We start from the raw sequence: 23928 nt of genomic DNA, 5'->3' as shown, positions 1-23928 counted from the left end.
TAACTTAATTCCTCCCTCTAAGAACCATGGTGCAGCACAGCATCATGTCCTCTCCTCCTGTGGGACTGATTCTGCCCTGCTTACAGCTGAAGCCTCTTCAGCTGGTTTGGTATGCACAAATCAGTCACACTCTGAACTCCTGCCTCCATGCCTTGCTGGGAGCCAGCACTAGCAAGAAAGATCCTGGTGGTTGCGGAAAAGCTGGCAATTTCACCACATGATGCAGCAGAAGGGAATCAAACTCCTTCTTCAAGAGGTGCTGTCGGGATAGGTGGAGAAAATAGTGTTGAGAGAAGTGCAGATTTGGGCCATGACAGTTTGGAAGCTGCGAGTATAAGGAGTGTTTTTGCCTGAGCAGCAGAGTGAGGCTGCAGGAGTGAGAGTGCTGCCAGATGCAAGCTCCTTTCCTTCTAGCAGCCATTTTCCAGACTGGTTTGCAGGAGAGATTTCCTCTTCCCCAGACTCTCATGTCATTGTTCCCCTAATGGGGCCTCACCGGTCATTGCCTTGTGGTGGAAAATATGAGGTTGTGGGGGCCAGACCACAGACATTCCTTCCAGCTTAAAAGGGAAAACGGAGTCCTTGCGCAGCGGAGTCCCCGAGAGGTGTGCCTGGCTCCAGAACTGTTTTAGCAGCATCATGCTGTAAGAGACATCAGCTGTTTGGCAGATGCCTTTTTGCTCTTGATTAGGTTGTGGGGAGAAAACCCTCCTTCTTCCCAGTTCTTGCTTCCCTTTCTGTGCAGGCACCAACTTCTGCCTGCTCTCTGTGGGACATGAGAAAGCCACGGCTGCTGTATGAGGGCTGCTGTCCCTGCCAGTGGCCCAGGCCATGTCTCCACAGGGTTCAGTGGGGTGGTAGAGCTCTGTATCCATCCTGCCAATGTCTGCAAGGCAATGCTGCCCAGGCAGTCTTTTTTAGCAACAGTACAAGCATCAGACATGTTCATCTCCATTTCCCTGACAGAGTCATGGATGAATTCCTACAAGCAGGTTTTCACAAGCCATGTTGTTTTTCCATGGCCTCATGTAGAGGTCACTGACCTGATCGGCTCCCTTTATCACAGAGATCAGTCAGAGCCTCAGCCACTCTCCTGCTCAATGCTCATATGATGGACACATCTGATCTGTGGGTCCTGGACTGAGCAGCCTGCAAGTCAGGGAGGGTCTCACACAAATGGGTGAGGTACGGGTTTGCAGAGAGGGAACCTCCTCTGAGCTCTGGGAGTTGCAGTTCCTTTCCTCTATTGCCTTCTTTTCTCTGCATCCAGATTTTCTGGGAACACACCCTGATTCCCAGCATGTGCAGAGATGTATGGTCTGGCTTGTTTCCCATTTGCAAAGTCAGCTGCCATTAAATATTCATCTCACAAGCATTCACAAGCCTTTAAGGGGTTGCACTTGATGTGATGTTTTAAGAGAGCCAGTCCTAGATGTCAGCTGAGAATAGAAAGAGATAGGGGCAAAGTATTGGAAAGAGGGGTTGGCTGATGTCTAGGTGTGTGGGTTGGTGGATTGGGGCACCTGCTCCTCCATGGCAGGCATCCCACAGGGAGTGCAATAGCTCCTGACATTGCGTCCAGATCGCTGTTCACAGCCCTTGATTGAAGCTGGCTGAAATACCCTAGTGATGGAAGCTCTGAGGGGGCAGAAGTGAGATGGGGTCTGTCCTCCAGCACAAAGGAAATGCTGTAGGGGAAGCACAAGGGTCAGTGGCAGGGAGACAGCAGGGGGCCTGGATTCATGGCAGGGTGCCGGAGCGAGGATCTGTCCTCAGGACTGCAAGCAGCAGTGACGTTGAGTCTGTCAAGAGGAGAGGCTGAGCCAGAGAAATGTTGTGTGGGGCTCTGCAAAGGAATTACTGCCTGACTCCCTAAAGAAGCAAAGCAATGTCAGCAGGCTGTCTGTGTCTGCCTGCCTGTCTCTGGCCTCCAGCAAGTCTTGAATCTATGGGCCTGTTTCCGGCACAGCTGATAAAGCGGTGGAGGCCTCCGAGATAATGGGATCCAGCTGGTTTTGTGACTCTAGGTGACTGCCTTAATGAGAGGGGCCTGTGAAGACCTCCCCTGAGGAAGGAGTCCATGAGCTGCCCTGTAACTAGCTGACAGACAGGCCGTGCAGAGAGAGCTGTTGGAAACTGGCCTTCATTAGTTCTGCCACTTACGGGATGGCTTTAGGAATTGGGGGAGGGGGAATCCTGCAGTTTAAATGGCACTGGACCCCTCTGCATCCAGCACGGACCCCATATTGACACCCTTCAAATAGGATATTGTTAGCATTGGGAACATTGTCAAATGCAGCTGGTCATGCTCTCTTGGGGAATCCAGCCCTGGTCCAGACTTTGCCTGACAAATATCTCTTCTTTTTTAACTACCTAGCTCGGGGATAGCCTGGGTTTGAGCCTTTCCAGCTGCCTAGCAACACCTCCTCTCGTGTGAGCAGCAGAACATGTACCTCGTGCCTTCCAGAGACAGGTGAGGAGCTCCTGCAACAGGGGAGGCAGGAGTTCCAGAGGGTGCCACTTTGAGTCAGATAACAGCAGACCAAAAGAAGCATTCAAGAGATGACCCTACACCAGTGTGTACAGCAACCTCTGGCAGCAGGTTTCCTTCCAGAGTAGAGTATGTGCTATTCCACAGCCTACTGTAGCAATAGTGACGATGTCCTGGGATTGTCCTGATGGTGTCTGGTTTTTTTTTGGAGAGCTGAACTGGGAATAGCACGAGTCAATCCCCACTTGCTGGGCTTATCACCGTCTTTATTTTTGCTAAATGAAATTCAAGCCTTCCAAGTAAGAATTTAGGATAATTTGTGTGGATTTTCTTCCAACCTGAGGCAGTAGCCCAAAGGAAGGAAAACGGTAATGGTCACCTTACCTATCTATTTATGGCAAACCCAGTGTCAGGGCTGCCTGCTTGTTTCACGCTAATCTGCTCAGTTTATGCTGCTGTCAAATTTCCGCCCCATCACACCAGAGTGTTAGTGGATTCAGGGAGCTGCCACAGGAATTGGGTCAGGTTTGCAGGGAGGAACAAATGCTTTGCTTTGTTAGTTGCAAACCAGAAAAACGGGACAAACATGCTGCCAGAGCCAGCTGCACAGATGACCAGAGGTGACAAGCTGGCTGCCCCTTCGTGCCCTCCAGTGAACATGGGATCTGCTCTCCCTGGACCTCTGTAGGAGGACACTGCTGCTGAAAGAACTGGAGAAACACTTGGGTAATGGGATGAAATGATATCCAGTGCTATCTAGATAGCCAAATGCTATCTCAGTGCCATCACTGTACAGGAGTTGCTAAATTTTCCTGGCTGCCCCCTGAGCTGCTCTGCTGCCCAGCCCTCTCTTTTTGAATGTTGCAGTGCAATGTAGTGTTTCTCCCTTCCAGCTCCACAACAGGAGAGGAGGGAAGTTTGGGAGTCAGGAGACATAGCTTATCTCAGCTTTCCTGCATCATTGACCTACTGCCTTGTGTTCCAAATCTTTCTGCATTCAGAAGCAAACATTGCCAGGACAACAGCTAGACAAGGCGCTGGATTTCATGGCTGGATGTTGAGTTGGTTTAGAAATTATGCAGGCTATGCAGTTTATGGGTAGCACCTTGGCATGTTCAGAGATCCCTTACATCCCTACTCCCCTGTTAGTTGTGGCAGGGAACAGGCAAAAGGGATGTGGATGTGAAGATGTAGGGAGGACTGGCAGAAATACATAGCTGCACAGCTTATTTCTCTCTGCTCCATGGAGGGGAGTCTACTGCAAATTGTACTGATTATATCTGAAAACTTGCAGCCAGCTTTCGCTGCTGCCTTCCCTGAGGCATGAGAATCCGTGCATGTCTTGCAATCCCAGACATCATTTTGGTGCCCTTTAGTTTTGCCTTCTCTGTGTAATACTCAAGTTTGTATAATACATAGGATTGCCTCCCATAGGAGTTTTCAGTGCTCCAGCTTTAGAGCACTTTGATTTCCATGCACATCACGCAAGGCAAAACCACAAAACCTTGAGATTTTACAGCAAACAGCACACAGCATTATGTGAGGGTCAAGTAATTTTATGTATTTCCAGAAAGTAATGCCAAAAGAAGAAAAGACCTGCCCTCACTGCTGATACCAGAAAAGGTTGTTACTTGTATCAATAGGAGCAGGACAGTAGGTAGCATTCTCCAATGCAGTACCGGCTGCTGAGAAAAAGACTTTTGAGGTTTCAAAGATGAGATTTTATGTGGAAAGATATGCAGAAAACAAGGCAGGATGAGGGGTTGTTGTGAAGCACATCAGCTCCCCACCTAGCATCAGGGCAATCTTTCTGCTTGTTTCCCAGAACGTGTGTAATGCTCTCTTTGGGCAGTAGGGCATTATGGACATGGAGCTGCATGCACAGCTCTTCTCTGCAGGAGGAAGCTTGTTCTTCCATACAGAGGTGTTTTGTCATTGAATTGTTCATGGTTTCAACTTTCACAGGCTGGCTGGGAAAGTCCCAGTTCCCACCAAGGGACACCAGACAGTCATGGCTCAATAGGGGCCAGGGGAGGAAGCAGCCAAGGGAGAGCTGCAGTGGGCAGTTCCTTTGCAAAGGCAAGGAGCCGGGATACCTCTTTTCTGTCATGTGTACAATCACTCATATCTCACTGCAGACACTGCACTGTTTCCATGCAGTCCCACCAGTGCAGAGCAGGCACAGCATCTGGCAGGACCTTGGGATCCCGTGCAGACCTGGCACCACTTTGGTGTGTCAAGTCACACTCGGTCCTGGACATCCGGGTGCACGCAGAGACTCAGAAATGCTCCGGATGTCTGTGTTTACTCTGTGTTGGGGGTCCAACTTCTCAGCACCAGATGCTGCCAGAGATGAGAAACAGCCCTTTCCACTGCCTAATTTCCTAATTTTAGCTCTCCACCTTGAGGCCCTGCATTGCTGGTTGCCATGGTGATCCTTCACCACTGGCATTGCCTCTGGCTTTTTCGCCTGCGGGTGCCTTGGAAATGTCTTTTTCCTCCTTGCTCCTCAGGAGACAACAGCTGAGGCGGAGGCATTGCATGTGACTCTCTGCACTGTCAGCTCAGGTCTTCTGCTTAGTGTTTGCCTGTTAACATGCAAGAACCTTCATCCACGGGGTTACACTTCCCAGCCCTCCAAAAGCATTGTGCATTCCCATCCCCATTCAGTAGACAAGCTGGGCTATGTATACATGACACTACCAGCTGCCCTGAACTTCTGGCCCTTGAGCTGTTGAGAACAGCTTTCTCCATGATCTTTGCCAGAGAAGATGTCTGGGAAGGTCGTGCCCCTGCAGGGTGAAGAGTCAGAATACCCCTGTGCTGTGGCAGACATTCCAAAGGCACAGGCGCTCTTGCCCTGGCTTCATCCTCACTGCTTTTACACCTTCCTCCTTGCTCTCTGGGCAGCAAAGGAGTATGTAAAAGCATTGCCCAGAGAGAGCTTGGGCACCTCACTCGAGGCAGAAGAGAGGAACTGCCTTGCCAAGGCTTGCAGTGGAAATGCCACTGTGCAGCAATTAATAACAACTCTCTGCCCTTTCCCTTCCGCCTGCCCGAGCGCGCTGTGGACTGGAACGGGTGACACTTCCCAAGCGCAGGATGACAGAAAAGGCAGTGGCAGCTCTCAGAGACAAAGCAGTGTAAAAGTTGTGATTCCAGTCCCCAAATCCTGATATTAATTAATTTAAGGGCAATGATGTTGAAACACTGTGGAGTATTTTTTTTTCATTTAAAATTTAAAATTTTAAAAATTTGTGGTTTATATTTTTAAGCTTTTACAAGGCAGCGGCAAGGATGGGCTATTTAATATTAAAGTGGCAGTTGCCATCCTCACTCACATGACTCCAGCAGGTGACGCTTTATAAAAAGCAAATGTGACAAGATCCAAGGTAAGACTGGAGTATCTGTCACAAGAAACCAGTTTGGCTGGTAGATTCTGGGAGATCACCAGAGAATTGGGAGATTATAAAGCCTCATTTGCAGACCCCCACTGTACTCATCCAGTCATCCACCTCTGTACACTGTCAGTTGTGCACAGGAGACTCCCACATTTGCTGGGAAGGCAGCCAGGAGCTGCTGGAAAGAGCTCCCACCCTGTGGTACACCACAGCTGGGTTGAGAAACCCTGTGCCAGAGTGAGAGGGCAGGCAGGCAGAGCAGCTTGCTTCATTTCTTCCTCTGGCTGAATCCTGAAGTGGAGAAAGCCATGTGGCAATCAGCCCCAACCCCCTGTTAACTAAGGGCAACTTAAGGCAACAAGAAGAAGCAACCAGAAAATTGTATTGCTTTGATTAATAAGAAAAATCAGAGTAATGTGGCCTTCTAGCCTGGCAGGTGGCAGGGTGTCTTCAGAAGCTGTTCTGATGATGTCACCCTGCCAGCATCCCCATCCCAAGTTCCAATGAAAGAGCTGTGGGATGGTTCCTGGGCATTAGCACTACCAGGCAGGGAGCTGTGGATGGCCACATTGGAGACTGGGTTTTCAAGTGAGCTCCCTTGGGGAGAGGAGTCCAGCAATCTGAGCTTGGGCACTGCAGATGCTTGTTGAGGCCAGCTGCATTTTAGCAGTGCCTTAAATCCCAGCCAGGAATCAAAAGCCAGGCTTGGCATTGGTGAGCATGGACAGGAGGTGGCTGCTTGGCAGTCCTGCCTGTCCAAGGGAGAGGCAGAGTACTGCCATCTATTGCCAGGCCCCTGGATTACAGACCTCACTGGGTGGCCATTCAAAGCTGTGCCCAGCTGGTTTTTTTTGTCTTTGACTGCTTGAAGTGATTGACAAGTTGTTCAAACCCCCTTCAATGGATCAGCACTTTGGTAGCTACGTTGCATTTTAGGTGTGTGGGTGCCCAAAGTCAGACTCCAGCCTTGGACAATTTGGGTTTTTCTTTGTGCATTTTGCAAAATGAGCTATTCTTCCTTCCCTGCCCAGAGTTGCACGAGGTTGCTTTGTGCAGTGAAGTACTCCTGCTGATCCATCCCACCCCAGAAGCGCCCAGTTCATTTGCCCCAGCCCTCCACTGGAAGGTGACTAGAGAGAGGTAGATGCAGTAGAAGGGATAGTGTGTCACTAGTGTGTTCTGTCACTCAGAAACAAAATGTGAAAGGAGATGAAAAGGCAGAAGGAAGGTAACTCTGTCTTCATGGGGAGAACAGGCCTGGGACATGGAACACATTTCTCAGCTAAGACTGGCATGTCCAAACACTGTATTTGATAGAATAAGCAGCAAAATAGGAACACCTGCAGAGAATCCAAAAGATGTTTGTCACTATGTGAACCTGGAGGGATTCCTGCAGTGCTTTGAAAAGACCTTCTCAGGTTTGATGAATTGTGCTGTAGGCCAGCAAACAAACTGTTCCAAAGACCAGGGCAAGGTTATTCAGAAAATGATCTGGCTGTCTCTGTGGGCTGTTCAGTAAAGACAGCATCTCTCTGTGAAATTGTGGTTTAAAAGCAAAACAAACAAAAAACTAGAATAAAGAAGAAACAGGAGGAAAAATTGTGTTCAGCATTTGTCAATGATGCTTGCTCTTCTGACAATTTCTGTTCCTTTTTCATCACCTGTTTTCAAAAATTTGTGATGGAGGTACACAGATGCCACAAATGAGCAGAGTATAAGAATAATACTCTGATGAGAAGGTGAAAAAACATTTTTGTATTACATGGAAGAAACACAGTAGATGTGATTGACTTATCTCACTGATTATTTTTCATTCCTCATTCTTCTTTCTGATGCAAAACTGTTGCAGAAGCCAGTTGGCTGGCATAAACCAGATACTCAACACACAGGTGCAAAATGTTAGGTGAAATGAGAGTCACAAAGGAAATTAATGACAAAGCAGGGAATTAAGCCAGGCTCTTCAAAGTCTGAACCTTGGAACTACCTTCTCTTTTAAAAGTCCATTTAAAAAGGCTTTAAATGGATAAAAATAAGTGCTAGTTGTATCAAAACCATGATATGGAAATATTCCACACTAGGTGGTGTCACCAGATTAGGAATGCTGTGGGACACCAAGAAAAAAAAAAGAAAATATTTGACAATTATGTGAACAACAATACTTGTGATGACTTTGGCTAGGAGAGAACTGTAAAGTATATAAATTGTGCTGCAGGACATAAGTCAACTGCAGGCTGTCAGGAACCAGGAAGGAATTCTTATTATGGGAGGATTACTGGATAATTATCTCATCCATGACAGTGTTCGTCCTTTAAAGTGTTTGATCTTGACTAGTGAAAGCAAGATAATGGGTCAGTTTTTTTTGTGACAAGGACATTATCTGGTGCCTGATGGCAATTTCTTCTGCCTGTTTGTATTGTACCTTTCTCTAGGGATATGTTCACCTTCTTCCTAAGTGTCTCAAGCAAAGACATTTCTGCTCCCTACCCTCTGTGAAAAGAAATTTTAAAGACAGCAGTCCTTGACATGAGCAAATTATTCTTGTCATTCATGCTAGACTTCCTCTTGCTCATGTTTGCTTCACTTCTCTCAGGTGATTTTCCAGGAATGACCTGAAGGAAACCCTGTATTCTTGGGACTGTAGCTCTTGTTCTTGTGTCTGCTGCTTCTTATCATCTGAGCTGTCCATCTATTGAAGTCATGTCTCTTTTGTTCTGTCACCCCCACCTTAACACCGTGGTACCTTTTTGGTCCTGATACCAGTTAAATGTGCTATTTTTGTAAACTGTGTTGCTACTCTTCTGGGTAATGGTGTATTTTGTGTCTCTGATTTTGTATCTTGTAGGAAGAGCCAAGGAGCAAATCTAAGATCTGTGCCAATGTTTTCTGTGGAGCTGGGCGTGAGTGTGCAGTGACAGAGAAGGGAGAGCCAACCTGCCTCTGCATTGAGGTACGTGAGCAGCACAGGTTCTGTGTCTGGGACAGGTGTCACCACCACCCCCCCACCCCCCGATGGGTTTCTGTCACTGGAAGGATCCCGTGATGGAATAAGGGTGTGGCTGTTTTGAAGCAGCTGCAAATTCACAGTGGCTCTTCAAACAGCAGGACTGTTGCCAGTGTTGTGTGGGGGAAGAGCCCTTTAGGGTAGATAGAGTCTGGGACTCACAGCTGTGCTGCTTGCAGGACTGCCTTGGGTCTTTAGATGCACAGGAGACTTTTGTTGGGAAAGCCCAGTGGGGTATGGATGTGCAGCTGGCTTTGAAGGGCACTCTAGGGAGTGGTCTGTGAGCTCCAAGACAGCCTGCCCTCACTGGCGCCTTGTTTGAGGAGGTTACAAGCGCCCTGCTAAAAATCAGCTTTTGTAAAATGGAAATAATTGTGGTAGAGTGCTGTAAGGATGACTAGCTTTATCCAGCAGGGAGTCAGAGATGATTAGAAGAGTCTTTTCCAGCTGTAGGGACACAATGTCTCCCTACTGCGCTCTTCTCTGTGCCTTCAAAACATTTATTCCTGGCTCCTGGGAATGGCCATGTGGCTCTTTGTTCCCCCTTTCCTCAGAGGAGGCAGCTCTGGCATGACCAGCCTGGGCACTGGAGAGTGAAATGCCCTGTTAGTAGGAAGAGAGTCTGTCACTCTGGCTAGGCTTGGGCAGACCAAAAGGGACAGAAGAACAGTGCCTGAACAGTGGCACTGGTGAACTGTCTCTTTGCTGTAGGCTGTGCTGTTCGTTCATGGCTGATGGCTTATTCTGCCATTTGGTTGCAGAAGGGTGGAGGAGAGTCTGCAGAGAGATGCAATGGAGCCAAGCAAGTGCAGGTGCAGAGAGACCAGAGGCACAGAAACATCTCTGGGCAGGCATGGCCACAGCACATGGAGCAGCAGTTGCATGATTATGCTCCATATTTATGCTGAGCACTGATTTCTCTGCAAGGGTCTGCTTTCAGAAAGACTCCTGTCATGCTGGTGGTGATGGAAACTGGGATGAAGTGAGGCCTTTGAACTCACACCCCCAGACTTCCCTGTGTGGGTTTTTCTGGGGTAATGATGGGTGAGTTAGCCTGTTCCAAACACAGGGCCAAGGGGACTATGCCAAGGACTTCTCCTGAGCTGGGCTGATGGTTGGACTCACCAAGCTGTCCCAAGGGGGCAGGTGAAACGCTGTTTTCTCTGGCTCTCCCACAGAAATGCAAACCTCACAAGAGGCCTGTGTGCGGGAGCAATGGCAAGACGTACCTGAACCACTGTGAGCTGCACCGTGACGCCTGCCTCACCGGCTCCAAGATCCAGGTGGATTACGATGGCCACTGCAAAGGTAACCCTGGCAAGGAGGGCTGGCTACACTCTCAGGGAAAAAGAATTGGAAGAGAAGCATGATAACAATGCAAAGCAGAGGCCTCACCAGCCAAGACCTTGTCCCACAGTTGCTGAGTGGGGTAAACAAGGCAAGCCTCTGAACAGTAGCCAGATTCAAGCAAGAGTCCAGATGACCAGGCAAGCTGGCAGTGATGAAGTAGGCCTGAAATCAAGTTGTGAAGTCAAGGCTGGTAATTCTGGTAACCAGAATCAGACAAGAGCCAGATGAGCATAGTCATGCAGTCTGTAGCAGGGCTGAGATCAAGGTGGGAACACAGTTACCAGGTCAGGGCCTGGATCAACAGCCTGTGGAAAAGAGTGATTGCAGCAGAGCTGGAGACAGGCACGGCTACAACATAATAATCACAGGCAAGGACTAGAAGTTGAGGCTTCAGATATGAAATGGAGCCTCATGGCTTACGGTTAGAGAGTTTGCATGGAGGCTCTAGGTGAGGCCAGCAGGGTCATTAAGGCCCTCATTAGTGCACTCAAAACCCTGACACCTTGACTTGGGGGGGACCTTGGAGCTATTGGCTCCCCAAGCTTCTGGGAGTGTGGCACTCAGGAGAGCAGGGCAACTTTTTGCTCCTGTTGCCTCACTCTAAGCTTTTGGATTCAGCCAGGTAAGTGTCTCAATTTAACTGCTGAGGAAGAGTCATGCTCTGAGGATAAACTGTTAAAACAAATCCTATAATCCATGTTTATAAGGAACCTCAATAACTTTAGGGCAAGGATTTTGCCTCATCAGTGGGCCTGTTTAACTCACATACACACACATCAGCTGTGTGGTTTTCTTGTGTTCAGATGGAGTTTCATGTGTTTAAATGTGTACCCACTGTCTCTTGCCCTGTCACTGAATACCATGGATAAAAGTCTGCTGCAGTCTTCCTCATTTCCTTCCATCATTGATGAGATTGTCCCTGAGCCTTCAATTCTTCAGTCTAAACTGTCCTCAGTATCTCCTCATGGTCCAGGGAATTCCAGCCCCTCAATCATGTATGTGGCCCTCATAAATCCAAAGACTCCCAGATTGTAAAAGTCTGCTTTTACGCATGGTGGGAAGAGATTTGTATTGCTTCACACTGCATCAGAAATGTCCTCTTCTGTCTTTCCATTAACAGAGAAGAAGTCTGAGAATCCAGCTGCAAGTCCAGGTAAGAAGCTGTCTCCTGTCTGGCTGAGGCCTCTGTATGAATTTGTGTGCTCTGGGAGATGGGCAGAGGGTGTGCTGGGGGAGTGCAAAGTTCTGTGTAAAAGTCATATCCTGCATGGGCTGTAGAAGAGTCTGAGTCGATAAATCAGCTGAAATGTGATTGCCCAGCTCTTTACTCTTGGGTAACCTTTCAGGGCTCATATATCTCCTGGGCTTTTCACTGTGCTGGGATGTCTCAGGGACTCAGCATAGACAAGGTGCAGTGAAACCCAGTTTGCCCCCAGGGACTCAAACTGTGTTCATCACCCAGACTAAGAGATGGAGCGCTCTTTTGAAAGGAAACTTTGCTCTAGGAGTGATGAACAAATGGGTGCAGAGGCAGAGTCAGGAGGTACAGCTGAACTGCCTCTACCACCAGCCAACAAGGTGATCTTGAGTCTCTTCTAAGCTAAATGATTGTATGATCACCTAAATTTTAATTCTCTTTGATTCCCTGTGCTTGGTTTCTCCCCTTATGTATTGCCATGTATACTTAACACTGGATTTTAGGGCCATGGCTTGTCATCAGGAGAGCCTTTTCCTACTCATGACCTCTAAGTACTGGAGCTGTATAATCATCAACTTTAGCTTCCTAGGACAGATGAGAGCAAAGCCTCATACAAACTAAAGAGGAAGGACCATGTCAGAGCACAGCCACCACTCTAAAGCAGTTTTAAAGAAGCACAAAATTAAACATGCAGAACCCCTACAGAGCTGATTTTTTTTTTCATCTCTCCGTCTGGCTGTGATAGTAGTCACTGGATTCAGAAGATCCTTAGTGTGTGCAAGTGACATAAGTGCACACTGATTCCTTTTCTGGAATTCTTTTTCTGCCCACTGACCACTGGGCAGGTGTGACAATTCCCAGCTAGGCTTTCAGTTTTGTTTCTAAATGCACAGTTTGTACTAGCACACAAAGTGATAACTGCCCTGGAGAAACCTGTGACACTGGCAAGCGCTGTGAGTGAACAAGCCCAACCCGACCCCCTCTCATTTCCAGTCAGAGTGGACAAATGAGGGCTTTGAAGAAACAGTATTTCCTGAGATATTAGGCCCTAAAATTCAAGTCTTGGAGACAGAGTGGTGGAAAGGCTTGCTCAGTCTAGTCTAGTCTTCTCCCTTGCAGAGGATAGAGGTTTTGGTATTTTAGGGTTGACAGCTGAATGAGAATTCTACACAGTGTTGGGAAGCCTGGGGACATTGTCAGTTACCTTCCTCCCTCAGTCTGGGATTCTTCACACCAAGATGAGTCAGCTGCGGGTTGTTCTTCCACAAGCTTCAGGAATGGGAAGGAAGAGCTTTGGCGGTGTGTTGTTTTCCGGCCGTGCCACATGGTGTCACCAACAGCCCATCCACTGTTCAGCACATGAGATATTTGCTTGGCTCTGGCAGTGATGTAACTCCAAGGACTGGACCGAGGGGCTGCAAGCTGCCATCAGGGCAAGCTGGCTGGCTTTTATTTCCTCTCTTTGTGATCTCCCTGCCAGCTTGATTTCTCTCACTCTTGTTTTTCCTTCTACTGTGCTGTCTCCCATCAGTTGTCTGCTACCAGTCAGACAGGGACGAGCTTCGTCGCCGGGTCATCCAGTGGCTGGAAGCTGAGATTATCCCAGATGGGTGGTTCTCCAAGGGCAGTAACTACAGTGAAGTCCTGGACAAATATTTCAAGGCAAGTAGAGCAGCACCTGCCTCACTCCAGTGTGTGATGTGCCTGTTGAGCTGGGGACCAGAGGGATCTGATAAGTCCTGCAGCCTGATGTGTTATGGGCTGACTGCAGCAGCCACTGACACAGCTTGTGACAACCAGATGTGGAGCATCTCTGACTCCTGGTGTCTGACCTGCCCTGTGGAAAAGGAGGAGGGCAAGCCACATGTGCCTGAAGCAGAGTAGAGAACTAATCTCAGGGGTAAAAAGCCAGAGGAAAAGAGGTGAAAGTGCTGGAAATGCAGGAAGCTGTGGCAGGGGCTGTTGATCCTTTGGTCTAGATAGTCCCAAGGGCCATGCTGAGATGGGTATAAGGGACACTTGGGGGCTTCAAGGAATATGTCCCTTGTTGTGGCTGAGAGCTGGCAGTTCCCTACTACTCTGCAGAGTGAAAGGAGCCACTTGAGTCTTGGGCCTTGCAATAATCCTGTTCCTCACTCCTTCCTGTCAGTCTGTCCCTCAGCCCATCTGCACCCCCTTCTGTAACCATCCGATCCCAAGCTTCTCCCATGCTCCTGCCACATGCACTGCTGTGTCCCACCCCCTCATTCCTGGCTCCTGACAGAGACTTCAAAGCTTTCAGGATGGAGCTGGAGGAGCAGGTGGGGAAGAGGGGAGAGCATTTAAATCATGAGCTGTTGACAGCCAGAGATTAATGGTGTCTGACAGGAGTTAGCACTGCAAGCAAATTTGCCATGGCAATGGCACCCCCTGGTGAGACAGAGGAGCTGGTCCCCTCGCTCCACAGAGCATCCTCACATTTGCAGCCTGTAATGCTGCTCTGTCTGTGGAAATCCACTGCCCTGGGCACTCCTGTCAGTGCCTGCCAGTGCCCAAAAGCAGCCATGTCCTGTGTCAGTCCCTCTCCCTGCAAATGTCCTGTCCCCAGACACTTTTGCAGGGTCTCCCCAGGTCATGGGTTTTGCTGAAATGCATGAGCCAGCCACAGGCTTGTTCCACTGTCACTGCACAAGCCGTTCACACCCACTGTCCCCACGCCTGTCAGCATGCTGGTGATATCCTGAGGCTGCAGCTCAGAAGCAGGCAGCCTCACGTTCTCTTTACTGTCCCACTTTTTCTGGAGCACTGATTCCAGCCACTGGGTGAGAGTTCTTATGGCAAAGAAATACCTCTGCTTGTACCAAAGGGAGAATTTCCATGGTCAAGGTCAACAGTATGAGATTCAGAAGGGCAAGTGTCGGGTCCTGCATTTGGGTCACAACAATCCCAGGCAGAACTACAGGCTGGGAAAGGAGTGGCTGCCAAGGGAGGTGGTGGAGTCACCATCCCTGGAAGGGTTCAAGAAACCACTGGATGTGGCACTTGCTGCTGTGGTTTGGTTGATAAGGTGGTGTTCAAACAAAGGTTGGACTCGATGATCTTGGAGGTCTTTTCCAACCTTAATGATTCTGTGACTCTCTATCAGGTGGTAATCCACCTTTTCAACTACCTTATTCTTACAACTTTGAAAGATTTTTAAAGCAGAATCCAGAGTTTGGAACAACTTGAGACAAATCAAGGCAAAGCAAACTAAATGGCTTCAAACACAAAGAAATTTGTGTCAGCAATGAGTGTCTGCTGTAACTGGAGGAATTTTGTCATGCCAGGCTGTGGGGCTCTTCATGCCCTGCATTCTTGCAAATGGCCTGATTCCTGTCCTGCACGTAGGAAACACTGGAGGCATAGTTGAAATGAAGCTTTTCCCTTTTCTCCTTGATGGGGAGGTTTGTAGATGTGGCATTAAGCTATTTCCCTCCTGGAAGCTTGACCTGTGGGGCTCACTGGGATGTGCATTGTTCGTCAGGCAGGTCATGACCCTGAAGGACATTATTTCAAGAGGAGCAAGAGTGGTAGTGGGAATCTGCTCCATTTTGGAGAATCTCTGTGGGAATGCCTTAATGTAGACCATAACTTTGAAAGGCAAGAAAACTCACTTAACAGTCTGGGTCATTAAGAGAACTACAGTCATTTTCACAATAAAAAGCAGGACAGGAGGCTTCAAAGTCTCGTGGAAGTTGACATGTGGAGCAGTTACACAGGATTATTTCCCTAGCTCTAGATGTTTCTCCTGAAACACACAAAGGTAACAACAGGCAGTGTCTATTCCAGCCTTCCTGAGAGCACTGCACAAGGAGCCACAGCGACCTGCCCCAATCACACAGCAAAAATTAGGTGGCAGCAGTCTGTGTGCAGGATTAATTTTCCACTCACAGGAATGCAGCTGTCTCTGAGGGGGCACAGCAGTTCCTGCTGAGGGCCCGGCACTGCAGTGTCACATCTCTAAACAGAAAAGCAAAATGCAATTATTTCTTTGGGAGTACAGCCAGGATTTTGGGGCTAAAAATGCTGCTCTTCAGTGCCAGGAGTCTTGTCAGGACCTTAAGAAGTTGATGGTGAGGTGTTGTGCTATTGCATTAAATTTTTTCCCTGGTATCAGCAGAAAATTGCTTCCTGTGATTTTTTTCCCTTTTGTCACTGTCAGAGTCCAGGCACAGCTTTGGATTTACACATATTGGAAAGCTGACACCTCCTTGAATGCAGCTGGTCTGCTTTAAGGCAGGAGGTATATAAGAAAGCTAAGAGCTGGCTGAAACAAAGAGAAAAAATAGGGTTAGAGCCATAAATCAAGCAGCAGGAGGTGAATGAGAGGCAGTGCAGCTTATCTGTGAGAACAAGGCTAGGATCATTTCTCTCTTATTCTGAGGCTAATGTGGATATGTTGCTGCTTTTTTCTGAGCCTCTTTCTTTGTGAAAAGCAGGGATAATGGAACTTGTCTCACTAAAGCTTCAAAATGCTATGTACGTATGGAAGAGGAAGAAGGAAGGGGTACTTTGAACTGATAAATGAGAGCCTCTCACATCTTCCCATCTTCCCCTACAGAGCTTTGATGATGGTGATTCTCGCTTGGACTCCACTGAATTCCTGAAGTTTGTGGAGCAGAATGAGACTGCCATCAACATCACCACCTACATGGACCAGGAGACCAACAAGTTGCTCAGGTGGGCAGTGGACAGGATGCCAGAGGGAGGTCCAGGGGAGCAGATGTGGTAGAATGGAACATGGAAATTCACTCATGGTAAATATCAGCTGGGGCTTGCACTGCCAGAGTTAACTGTGTGTGAAGTGGCTTCCAACTTAAATAGGTGTGAACACCACAAGAGGAGCAGTCCTATCTCTACCCTTCATGTTAGGCACGTATTCCAATCCTGTTTTGCCCTAAATCTAGCACTTGTGCAGCCAGAAGGGAGTTGGGTAACAGAAGATTTGTCGTCTTCTTTCTATTTCCTAATAAATTGGCTTTCCTGGGGACTGCCCTCACCTTTTGCCTAATAGCTAGATCCAGTGCAAGGAAGATGGTGGGAAAACACCATTCATACACAGCCTATAGTTTGAGAGATTTCCCTCTTTCTTTGTCTACCACTGTGTGAAAAAAGGCTGTTTGTGGTTATGCTGTACTTGCATCTCTGCCTGTGTGACAGCATGTAGATGTCAACAAATGTGGATTTCCCATTCCTGCTGTTCTGAATATCCCCCCACTGCCCAGCCCGTTTCCAGACAGAGAGTATTTTCTGACTGTTTTTCTTTTCTGTATCCCATGAGGTTTCCTTAGAGAAGCCACTTCTGCCAGACATCTTGGAGTCTCTGTAGTTATTACTGTTTTTACTCACCTGCACTCTGAAGACAGTAGAGCAGGCACTGGCCCAGCACAGCCCTGTGCAGAACAAGCCTCTGTGTTTCCTTTCAGGGGACTCTGCGTAGATGCCCTCATCGAGCTGTCAGATGAAAATGCTGACTGGAAACTCAGCTTCAATGAATTTCTCAAGTGCCTCAGCCCATCCTTCAACCCACCAGAGAAAAGTAGGAACTCCTCACTTATCTTGGCGAACAAGGAGGGGTCCTGGGATGATGGCAGGAAAGAAAAGAGATCAGCTTCAGGCCAGGCATTGGGTGCTGTAACTCCACGGCCAGAGATAATTTTAATATATGCCTGCCTCTCATCCAATAGCACCCTTTGTTCCTGCATTGTTGAAAGTACTGCTTTTACTGTCCCAGAGCTCCTGCAGCTCTTGTAATAAGAAAGGTTTGGATTTTAGAAGCAAGGACGTAGGCTCAATGGGTATGGTATGCTTGTAAGGTCAACACATGTATTTAACAGTGCAGAGGTCAATCATGTGAGGAGTTCATGGCCGGATAACTTAGGAAAGTCAGATCAGACCAAAGTCCTGCTATGCTCTGCCTTTCACACAGAGAGCCTCCCTGATGACCATCTCAAAGTTCACTATCCTTCCAAATAAAATCCCCAACTTACTCCCACCTGGATCAGAAAAGCCCAAGCTTTTATTTCAAGGGTTCTTTTCTTTGTGTAACAAATAAGGAAATTCAAACAAATCCAACACTGAGATTTCATTTGGAATTGAGAAATTGAAATGTGTTGTTCTGAGGAAGAAAAACAAAGGCTTTGACTTTCCCAAATTATATTTTGGCTAATTTCACTCACCAAATTCAGCAGGAATATTTTAGTCATGAGGAAACTTCTGGTGGCTGGGGGAAGGAAGGCTTTCCCTTCAACCTCATCTTCTCAAGGCAACTCCAAAGTATGTTGTCTTTAGCCTGCTCGCTGTCTCACAAGCACTGCCCTTGTTTTGTGCCTCTTCAGAGTGTGCCCTGGAAGATGAGACCTATGAGGATGGAGCAGAGACCCAGGTGGAGTGCAACCGCTGCGTCTGTGCCTGTGGGAACTGGGTGTGCACCGCAATGACGTGCGAGGGTCCGTATGCTCTCCAGAAAATTACTGTGTTTGGGGTTGGACAGAAGGAATTCTCACTCTGTGTCTTTCCAAAGACACCAACTATCCAGGGTTCCTCTCTCTTCAGCTTTTTCTCAGCTTCTCCATGGCTGGCTTCTGCATAACCCTCACATGTTCCATGTTAGTCAAACCCAACTGGTACTGTTCCAGAGGTCAGAAAGTATGTAACTGGGCTCGGGGCAATGCTGCTGTGGTTTGTAGTTTGGATTTGGTGTCATGAAAATTCACTAAATCTTCCAGAGTTACTCTGCATCCAGCTGGTGCAGACCAAATAGGTCACTGGCTGCTACTGTATGTGTAGGAGTGAGCAAGTCAGCTTTCCTGTATATGTGTCCATATCCTCACTGTATCTGTGTTTATGGAATTTGTAAAACAGGATCTAAGATCCTGTCTCGATCAAGAGGGGATATAGGAACCTTCATTCAATGCCAAGAAAGCACTTTAGCTTCTTGCCACAAAAACTGTAGAATAATGCTGATGAAGGGAGGTGGTACTATAGTAAGGGAGGGTTGTTTGTTCCTCCTTTGGAAGGCCCTTAAACTTGCACAGCCAGGTACAATTGTGAGAGGTCATGGTGCAGTTGTGAACAACAGCTCTCTGTTTCACCTTCTCACTCATAGTTCAGGGCCAGTGGAATGCCTCCTTTTCCCTGTGTTGGCAAATGTATGGGTCCTTCCCAAGGAGCCACATCCATCCTCCCAGCATGGTGCTGCATTTCTCTGGGCTTCTCCCCTAGAAACCCAGTCCTTGCTGCATTTTTATATCCATCTTCCCTAGAAACCAGGCCCTTGCAGAAGCTTTATTTCAGTGCTGTGTGGGACCTGCCAGGAGTACTATGTTTCAGATCTATAGTCAGTAGCTTGAGCAGAGTAGGAGAGAGGGAAACGGCAGCAGTGTGTACAGAGCTTTTCATGTTTATCTGATCTTCTGCAGCAGAGGCTTCAGGATCACCTCAGCTCAGACTTAGCTGTAGCAGCAGGAACTCACCTGAGAAAAGACAACTGTAGTATTAATAGAGCTGCTAGAGGAGCTGCGTGGAGGTGTCATGGATTAAGCAACAGAATGAGAGACTCTTTTTGTTGCCTCCCCAGAAACAACCTTCAAAGTTGCTGTGCAACACCTGTTCTTGCTGCCTGCTTTGTTCCCTACATCCACGACAGAAGCATGCAGTGGGATAACTATTCCTTGACTTTCTGCCCATGTCAGAGCAGCAGAGGGGTTAGAGGCTATTGTTAGAGGAATAATGAAACTGAAGAATCAGATCAAACACATCAGCAAGTTACTTCTTCATTGAGCGAAATTACCTCTTCATTAGATATCAGTTATTGTACTTGGGTAGCAGTAAGCTTCCATTTATTCCCTACAAGAGGCCAAGATGTTTGAACTAATTATAGATGTTTCTTTTCAATAATATGCAGCCTCTTCTATGTGGCTTTATCATCAGTCACGTGGGAGGGAGAGACAGGGACAGACTGCACACCCAAGTTGTGAAGTCCCAGGCAGCCACAAGGCCTGTTCTCTTTCTAAGAAGCCAATCCATACTGTCCTCCAGCAAAGGCTTCCTAAGCTTGGGGGATGCTGTGGCTGACCTGCCTCTCTTTGTTCTTCATGGTTCATCATCTGAAATTTGCATCCTCTATTTGTGAAACACTAAACTCCATTTCTGCTTTCAGGGAGGAATGAGAAGGTGCCTGCTCAGAGACACCGACCTGATCAAGATTTGACTGAGGAGGAGATGGCCAGATACGTTGAGGAACTGCAGAAGCATCAGGTTAGCATGAAGCTGGGAAGGTCTGCTTGCACTGAGCCTCCCCTTGCCAGATGGGTTCCTTCTATTTCTGTCACTTGGAGACTTCTAGAAGAAGTAGAAGGGTATAAGAGGTAGAAGGCGGAGCAGAATAAATCTCTTGCCTGTGGGGACAAATACAGATGTGGGGCTTTCAGATACAAGCCAGTGTTGGCATTGCCTGTGGATGGACCAAAGGCTTCATAGCACTACCAATTCTTGTGTCAGCACAGAGCTTCACTTCTGTGCTCTCTTTTCTCTAGGAGACGGCTGAGAAGACCAAGAGAATGAGCACCAAGGAGATGTAAGGGGCCTCCACAGCGGAGGAGCCCAGGAGGATGGGCCCAACCTGCCATCCTGTCCTCCAGTGCTGATCTCAGTATGCACAAGTGTCTGCTACAGTTGCCCAGTCACAGATATTTACATGTATAGCGATGGGTTATTTGTTTTGTAATACACAAAGAATGGGGCCAGGAAAGGGGAGCAGAGCCCACCTGTTCAGGGAGCTTCATTGCTGGGACCTTGGAAGGCTGGGAGGGACTTACAGCAGCCTCTGGGACCCTTCCCCAGAGCAGACAGCTGCTCCCTCCAAAAGCTAACAGGGATTTCTTGTTCCTCTGGATCTGGGGAAAGGATGGAGGTCAATGCTGGATAGAAAAGGGGGTCTTCAGTCAATACAGTTGTCAGCACCACCCTTGGCTGCAGAAATACAGGTCTGGCAGTTTTGTGGCTGAACACGTGTGCTGCAGGGCATCACTATCCAAGGACCTTCCCCTTTCCTTTGAGCTCCTCAAAGCTGGTCAGCCTGGTGTGACACCTGGGAGTCGTGGTGCCATGCTGCTGGCATGAGTCCAGCACATTCCTCCTTGCTTTCCACCAGACTGTCCCCAGCAGCTCCTCCAGTACATTGTGGGCTCCAACACAACATGGTTCCTTTTGACCTCATCTCACTCTTACTCTCCCTGCCCCCTCCTTAGAGGTGCTATCATATTTTTTTCTTATCACATTCACATGCTGACTCCCCCTTTTTTTTTTTTTGTTTCAGTTTTTTTATTATTTTATTTCCTATGGTAGTGATTCAGCTTTTGTATGTTTTGTAGCTCTAGATCTTTCAAGAAAACCCAGTGTGTGGGTTTTTGTTGTTGACAGTGCTGTAATGCCCATGCACAGTTTGTATTGCACTGCGCTCAGCTGCCACAAACACCACAGGCAAATTGTGAGCCTTGCACTACAGGGTATTTCCCAGCTGGGGGATAGCAGTGTCCCTCGTGGGAAGAAGAGACAGGGTTGGATGTAATTAGTTTCACCAGACACAGATTGCCACTGCAGCTCTCTAGCTCTCGCTCTCTTAGCTAGCATTGACCATGTGCTCAAAGTCTGTGCTCGTGCCTCTCTAAATTGCTCAAAGCAGTCTAGAGACGGAGGGACCAGGCAATCCCATTAGTACAGTATCTTAAAAAGCTTAACTGTGTAGAACTGTTTAGTTGGCATCATCTTGGGGTTTTCATCTTCCTCTGGGGTGAGGCAGCAGCATTATTCTTTGATTCCAGGTATGAGTTTGGAGTCAGGGCTGGAAGCCTCATTACTGACACATTTCTCAATGTCATTGATCAGACCACCTTTGACCACTCTCACATTCCTTCATGGGTCGGTTTCATCCCACACGTTTCTCAGAGCATTGGTCCTAGATGTAAATGAAATGCTCTTTTGTTGATAGTCACTGCTGTAGCCTGAAGCCCAGCTGATTTTCTTATGCAGTTGTCAAATGTACTTCATGCACACCTGAACATCCATGTTCCCTTCATGCCTGTGCTGAGCTTCCCAAGCAGTTGCATGTGCCCTGATCGACTGCTTGTGACTTCCATCTTTCTGTTTGTGAGCAACTTCAGCAGTTGTTGCTGTGTATCTTGCAGTCTCTATTGCTTACTCTAGCAAAATTCCAATTGCATCTGCAAAAGCTTGTCTGGTTTGAGTGAAGATCAGCAGGACTTGAGTCCCAAACTTCCCCTTCTTGCACAGTGCTTTCCTTGGAGAGGAGGAATGAGCTGGTACCTAGAAGTATAGGAAAAGAAGGAAGCTTGGTCCCTCCTGTGCTCTTTCCCATGAGCCAGATGTGTTAAAGACTGTCTGGTCTTCGAGCTGTTTTCCTGATTTGAAGCCAGAGGACTTCCATTGACTTCAGCATAGTGCCACTTTTCCAGTGAGAGCTATAATGTACCCTGGTATTGAGGTTTTGGCATCGTAAATACAGGAGACTGGTTGTTTTTTTCCTGTGAGGGCCTGGATTTGAGTAGCTGTCACCCGTGAAGGAGAGGAATGAGTCCATATGAGCTGAGGGTAATGTGGACAATGCTACACTGGGACAGAGTCATTGTTTGTGTTCTGGTGGCACTGGAAGAAGTGGTTGGTGAAATAGGAGCACCCATTCGACATAGGCTTGCTCCTTCTCAAGAGTATGAGCGAAAGGGCTTCATGTACTGGATCTGGAGTCACAGGAACATCGCTAATAAATGTTTTGCTTTATTCCAGCCCTGCTCTAAAAGGTAGTTAGTGCCTCCCAGATCACTTCCTTCCAGCTTGGGTTGTTAAAGTGCCTTAGACAAAACACAACAGCTTGCCTTAAAGGCTTTCCCTGGACAGGGATAACATCTTGTTCAGTCAGGAATATCTCCAACTGTGAAAACCAGAGCACGTGCAGGAATGGGAGGCAAATGCACGGCTTCAGGGCTTCTGTAGGCTGCACTGTGATGTGTTCTCTGTCCCCTCCTGCCCGCTGTGGCTGTGCAGCCGTGTGGATGGGAGATGTGTGCTGGCAGCTGAGGTTTACAGAGCTTGCTCTTGCACTGAAGGCGGAGGGACGGGCTGCGGTCTCCGGCAAGCGGAGCTCTCCGAGAAGCCATACAACAGATCCCAGGGTAGCCTAGGGCAGCAGGCTGGGAGTGCAACAACAGTGCCTCTGGAAAAGGCTGCTGCCTGTGGAGCCTCTTCCTCCTTGTGCCCCGACAAAGGGACGTGGTGGAAAGTGGGGCCCGTTCTAAGGGCAGCAGTTCTCAAAGGGGACCAAAACATCTCGGCTCCCTGCTCAGAGAGGAAGGGCAGCCCAGACTGAGCAACGTTCAGGCTTCTGCAGCCTGGTCAGTCACTAACTCCTGCAGGGTGACCTGGCTGCTGGGGAAGGAAGTGCTGAATTTCAGCCATTGCCCTCTGGGACGATTGCTGTACAGACTACAAGGGGCAGGGAAGGTGTTTTGTTTTGTTTTTCCCAAAAAACCAAATTTAAGCAACAAACAAAAAAGTCCCACTCCTCCCTCTATATTCCCTCCTGTACGTGTGTGAAATTTATCAGTATTCTGTAGGTTTCCTTAGTGCACTTATTTTACTTGATTTTGTAATTTTTTTGAAGCAGGGGGGTTTGGATATTACTGCCAAATAAATGAAACAAAATCTAAAAAATAATACTTGTTTGGTTTATTTTTCACAAGTCACACAACTTGTTTTCAAAAAAAAAATCATCTGTCTTTGCACATTCGTACACAGATCTCAGTGTGTTGGACAAATGTAAGACGTGACTGTTTCTGTTTTATAGCTGGGGAATCAGATGGAAAGAACCCACAGGCAAGTAAAAACAATAACTAAAGGCCTTGAAAATGTGACTGAATGGTGAAATAGCCTTCAATGGTGTTGTATGACAGGAGGAGGTGCCCTACTATTCATCTCCCCAGCAATGCCACTGCTGTGAGTGCTTCTGTGCAGATAATGCTCTGACAGAAGAGAAAGCTGCCTTGCTTTGTTCCACTTGGTGTGCTCCTTCCAAAGCTGTTTAAAAAAGAAAACCAAACAACTCACAAACGTTGGCTCTTCCATGTTGTTTTTCACACCAAATGGCCTCTTTAGCATGTACCAGCTGCTGCACATGCAGTCTTTTCTGTGGCGTTCCCTGTCCATTTACTGCTCAACTGCAAAGTGAGGCTGCTTTATTACTGCAATTTCTACTGCGAGGATTTTCCAGGATTTTGAGAAGAAATGAATGGAAGCAGCAGCCACAAATTTAGCTAGGTGGCACTACAAATATTTTGCCTTGTGGTCCCTGCATATTTACTGAAGCAAAGTGGTTTTGAGGTGGGAGAGAGGAAAAGCAAAAATTCTGTTGCCTTCTGCTTGTAGAGGCCTGGGAAAAGCTCTGACCTGTTTATGG

General features: G+C 47.8%; 1 protein-coding gene across 1 annotated transcript in view; it reads left to right on the top strand.

Annotated features, from left to right (window-relative positions):
* The window catches only part of FSTL1 (follistatin like 1), a 52068-nt gene extending 28882 nt beyond the window's left edge, over positions 1-23186 (top strand). Inside the window, exons 3-11 of the mRNA XM_038128145.1 lie at positions 8735-8839; positions 10072-10201; positions 11364-11396; positions 12973-13103; positions 16021-16139; positions 16886-16998; positions 17798-17908; positions 19621-19718; positions 19997-23186. Of these exons, the coding sequence (XP_037984073.1) occupies positions 8735-8839; positions 10072-10201; positions 11364-11396; positions 12973-13103; positions 16021-16139; positions 16886-16998; positions 17798-17908; positions 19621-19718; positions 19997-20041 (885 nt within the window). The 3' untranslated portion in view covers positions 20042-23186. The remainder of the gene's footprint in view (positions 1-8734; positions 8840-10071; positions 10202-11363; positions 11397-12972; positions 13104-16020; positions 16140-16885; positions 16999-17797; positions 17909-19620; positions 19719-19996) is intronic.
* Positions 23187-23928: the final 742 nt, after the last annotated feature.

The sequence above is a fragment of the Motacilla alba genome, chromosome 1 (genome assembly GCF_015832195.1).
Source record: "Motacilla alba alba isolate MOTALB_02 chromosome 1, Motacilla_alba_V1.0_pri, whole genome shotgun sequence".
Taxonomy (NCBI): domain Eukaryota; kingdom Metazoa; phylum Chordata; class Aves; order Passeriformes; family Motacillidae; genus Motacilla; species Motacilla alba.
Note: the sequence above shows the minus strand (reverse complement) of the source record. Positions and strands in the feature narration are given on the sequence as shown.